The sequence below is a fragment of the Halichoerus grypus genome, chromosome 11, assembly GCF_964656455.1.
Source record: "Halichoerus grypus chromosome 11, mHalGry1.hap1.1, whole genome shotgun sequence".
In the NCBI taxonomy this organism is placed as follows: Eukaryota; Metazoa; Chordata; class Mammalia; order Carnivora; family Phocidae; genus Halichoerus; species Halichoerus grypus.
Genome location: NC_135722.1, coordinates 6,158,047 through 6,161,845, shown reverse-complemented (window position 1 = coordinate 6,161,845; position 3,799 = coordinate 6,158,047). Strand labels below are relative to the sequence as shown.

Below are 3,799 nucleotides of genomic sequence, written 5' to 3'. Positions count from 1 at the left end.
CCCACGGCAGTCTGTTTCTGTGGAAGTGCTAAGTCCCAAAGAGATAAGAGAGATTTCTGATGGAGGCACAAGCTAAGCCTCCGTATCCATGGCCCCCACCTGTTCTCTCACCCCTGGGGAGGAGGACCACACAGGACTTTGAATCAGAAGGCTGGAGCTCTAACTCCTACCTCTGCCCCCAATTCAAAACCTGGGCAAGGTGCTCTGCTTGGCTGAGCATGGGATTACACAGAATGAGAGCAGCATGAAGACCCGGCCTCCTTCGGGCAGCTGGTATCTGCCCACGTTGGCTACCATTGACATTGGTCCTCTTCCCCTTGGGTCCCAAGACAGAAGCCAAGGGTGGGTGACAAAAGGTTGTTTATTTAAGCTTGATCTCTTGAGACTGTCATACATGTAAAAATATATAATTTAAAGTCAGGGAAATAATAATCAGCTTGGTGTCGCCTCCCTTCTGCCCCTTTGGTACAGCTTTTCCAACTGGCCTCCATTCCAGCTTCAAAATCCTGGAGTGTGGGGGACAGGGGTCATTTCTTGGCAGCTTCTGCCTGCGCTGCCAAATCTGCCTCTTTCTGGGCAGCCAGGAATTCAGCTCGCTCCTTCTGGAAAGCTGCCAGCTCTTCTGAGCTGAGGCTGCAGGTGCAAGGAAAGAGAGTGAGTGAGTGGCCAGTCACTGCTGGGGAGCTCACGAGTGCTCACAGCACTGTCTCAGGGCCCCTTCTGCCTCCCTGGACTCCCCAGCCTCCATCCCTTTGCCACCCCGCCCCCAACCCTACCTTATATTCCCTTCTCAAAGCCCCACCGGTCCTTTGAGGCCTCAGCTATACCCCAGTCCAGATTAAATGCCCCTTCCTCTGGCCCCCAAACACTTTGTACAAAGAAGTCATCGGGCTGTGTCCCTGTGCCTCCCCACAAGCGGGAGTCAGACTGACTCACCTCTGCACTCCTAGTAAAAGTAAAGATTTGCGAAAAGTCAAGTCTATCCCTGTACCGTGCTTAACCCCCACTTCTCTGGAAACAACCGTTGGCCTCAGCATGGGATGTGACGTGAGCAGCAAGAGGCCCGTGAAGGGACAAGTGCTGCCCCTGCTGTTGTCTGAGTCAGATGCCCCCCCCCCCCATCCAGCATCTCACTTCAAAGAAATAATTCCAGAGGTCATCCTAAACTCTAGGAGAGAGCCCCCTGTTGGCCTCGGGATCAGTTCTGAACTTGCAGCTGGAAACGGCCTTCAGCCTTCCCAGCTGGTCCTTCTGTCTCACCTCTCTTCCTATTCCCCACTATGCTTCTAGCACCATATGCCAGAGCACACTGCACTTCTTTGCTTCACTTTGTCACCTTCTGTCCTTCACAGGATCTTTCCACTTCTTGGAATGCTTGACCTCCTTTTCCAAGTCTCTGCTTAGATGTCACCTCCTCTATGAAGTCCTCTTTGAAACACCAGGCCAAATCAGGAGCTCTAATCTCTGTTCTCAAGACACCTGCAGTTCCTTTTGTCAACAATGACCATCCAGCAGCCTGATGATCCACTTGTGCATCTGCCTCCAGCTCTGACCTCTGAGCTCCTTCAGAGTGGGGCCAAGCATGGCTATCTCGTTCCTAGCGGTATCCAATGTCCGGAACAATGTCTAACCCATAACAAGTACTTAATATTCTTATTCCAAATGGATGAATAAGGCTCCCCATTCCCAAAATCTAAGGTCCTTGACTCAGAAGCTCACTCTCCCACTGTAATGGGCCCTCTCAGCTTTGCCCCAGAGTCAAGAACTTTCCAAGCCCTCCCCTCGCATTGCACCTTCCCAGGACACTCACTCCTTCACCACACGAATGCCCAGGGAACGGGCAGAGCCAACGATGGAGCGAACCACAGAGGACAGGGGCGCATCCTGCAGGGCGAAGGCCTCGTCCTGGGCTTTAACTCGGGCGATCTCATACACATGCTTCAAGGTCACCAGGCCTGCCACTTCCTTCCCTGGGAGGAAGAAACAAGTAGACCTTCAGGTGTCCCTGCTTCCTTCCAGAGCCCCCAGAATCCCGGGTGCCCGTCCTGACCCTTACCTGTCTGCCGGGCCCCCTTCTCAATCCCAGCAGCTGCTTTCAGGAAGTAGGAAACAGTGGGTTGTCCAATTTTGATTTCAAATGTCCTGTCAGGCTTAATAGGAAAGAAAATATGAGAATATGTCTTGTCTCCCCTAACCCGTACCGCCTCAGCCCAGAGAACTTCTAACTTCTGTCCTCCCTTCCCTTGACGCATCTTCCAATGGTGTCCCTCTAACAGACCATGAAACCACAGGGAAAATAATCTGTAGCTACCAGCTTTGTCACCCCTAGTCCAGGCCCAACTCTGCTCTAGAAGCCCCAGTGAAATGGAGAGGCAAAGGGAGGAACTGCAATATGGCAGGATGGGCTCAGAAAAGATATGGTCTAGTCTCCACTGTGTAAACGGGGAAAGTGGGACTCATAATAGGAAGAGCCTCGCCCAAAGTTAGAAGCAGAGTAGCAACCCCAGGTTACCAGCCCCTCAGGAACTAAGGAGAATAGCGAGAAAGAAAAAAACAGGATCACTAGGTGATGGGGATTAAGGAGTGCACTTGTCGCAAAGAGCACCGGGTGATGTATGGAATTGCTGAATCACTATATTGTACACCCAAAACTAATATAACACCGTATACTGACTGACTGGAATTAAAATAAAAACTTAAAACCAAACAGGATCAGAGTCCCGACTGTGCACCTTCACAAAAATCTTGGTGGGCAAAGGAATGCCTTCTTTGATGTCCTTTGTCTTCTCGTTGAACTCCTTGCAGAACTGGTTGATGGAAACCCCTCTCTGGGTGGGAAGCACAGGCGTTAGCGTGGGGAAGACATCCAGGAGATTCTTCTATCCGTTTCCTCCTCCGTCTTCACTTCCTTACGTTCCCATCCTCCTTCTGCTACCCAGATTCAACTAACACTTGACGCGCCAGATGATTTGTATGCATCATCCCGCTACCCTCCCAACAGCCCGCTGAGAAAGGACCGAGGAAGCTGAGTCCCGAAGAGGCCATGGAACGAACGCAAAGACAAAAAGCGTGTGGGCAGCAGAGCCGCGCTTTAAACCGAAGCCTCCCTGGGTCCGGAGCCCGCACCCTCCACCGCGTATGAGCTCCCACCCCACGCGCCTCCCGCTCGGGATTCCAGCCACGGGTGCACCTGACCCAGGATGGGACCTAGTGGGGGCCCGGACATGGCCTGGCCTGCCCGCACGATGGTCCGGATTACGCCGCCGGCCTCGGGCTTCCTGAGGGCCCGAGTGGCCCGATTCAGCTTCGACATGACGCCGGGTTCCTGGCCTTAGTTCACCTCAAGGCGACAGCAAGAGCAACAGCTTCAGGCGCCGCCATCCTGGGTCAGAGGTCAAGGGTCCTCACATTAGGTTTGGGCAGGCGAAGCCAATAAAAAGAAGCGTTGTTTCGGCCCTTCTATCCTCCAACCAGTAAGACAAGGAGAGTAATATGAAGGGGAAAAATCTTTTAACTCGCGATATGCAGATAGGGGAACGCCCAATGGTTCAGATGCACACATTCCTCCTGAAGAGCACTTAGGCAGTACCTCGGACAGCTAAACTGGAGAAGGATCTTAATCCCGCACAGCATTGTGGGCATGGTAGTTTTGACCGCTTATGCAAATCTCGCACGTTGCTATGCTCTGGGACGCCATCTGCTGGATATGATTATAATCCTTGGGTTTGAAAGTAACATACAGCTTCTCAGGCATGAGAATCTCTTTCTGAGCCTGTTTCCTCACCTGTTGTTGAAAGGC

At 52.4% G+C, this 3,799-nt stretch overlaps 1 protein-coding gene across 1 annotated transcript; it reads right to left on the bottom strand.

Moving 5' to 3' along the window:
• Positions 1 to 343: 343 nt before the first annotated feature.
• MRPL11 (mitochondrial ribosomal protein L11) lies at positions 344 to 3,419 on the bottom strand. Its single transcript, XM_036121518.2, has 5 exons — positions 3,191 to 3,419; positions 2,733 to 2,828; positions 2,057 to 2,150; positions 1,811 to 1,970; positions 344 to 633 (listed from the first exon to the last, which is right to left on the bottom strand). Exons 1-5 carry the CDS (start codon positions 3,311 to 3,313, stop codon positions 528 to 530), a joined length of 579 nt encoding a protein of 192 aa, XP_035977411.1. The 5' UTR covers positions 3,314 to 3,419; the 3' UTR covers positions 344 to 527.
• Positions 3,420 to 3,799: the final 380 nt, after the last annotated feature.

What these genes read in the sequence shown, in the direction of transcription:
- MRPL11 (XM_036121518.2), bottom strand. Translation starts at nt 3,313, where the DNA reads ATGTCGAAGCTGAATCGGGCCACTCGGGCCCTCAGGAAGCCCGAGGCC. An exon ending in TAGGTCCCATCCTGGGTCAG is followed by an intron (nt 2,829 to 3,190) that starts GTGCACCCGTGG and finishes CTTCCCACCCAG; the next exon opens with AGAGGGGTTTCCATCAACCA. An exon ending in CCACCAAGATTTTTGTGAAG is followed by an intron (nt 2,151 to 2,732) that starts GTGCACAGTCGG and finishes TTTCCTATTAAG; the next exon opens with CCTGACAGGACATTTGAAAT.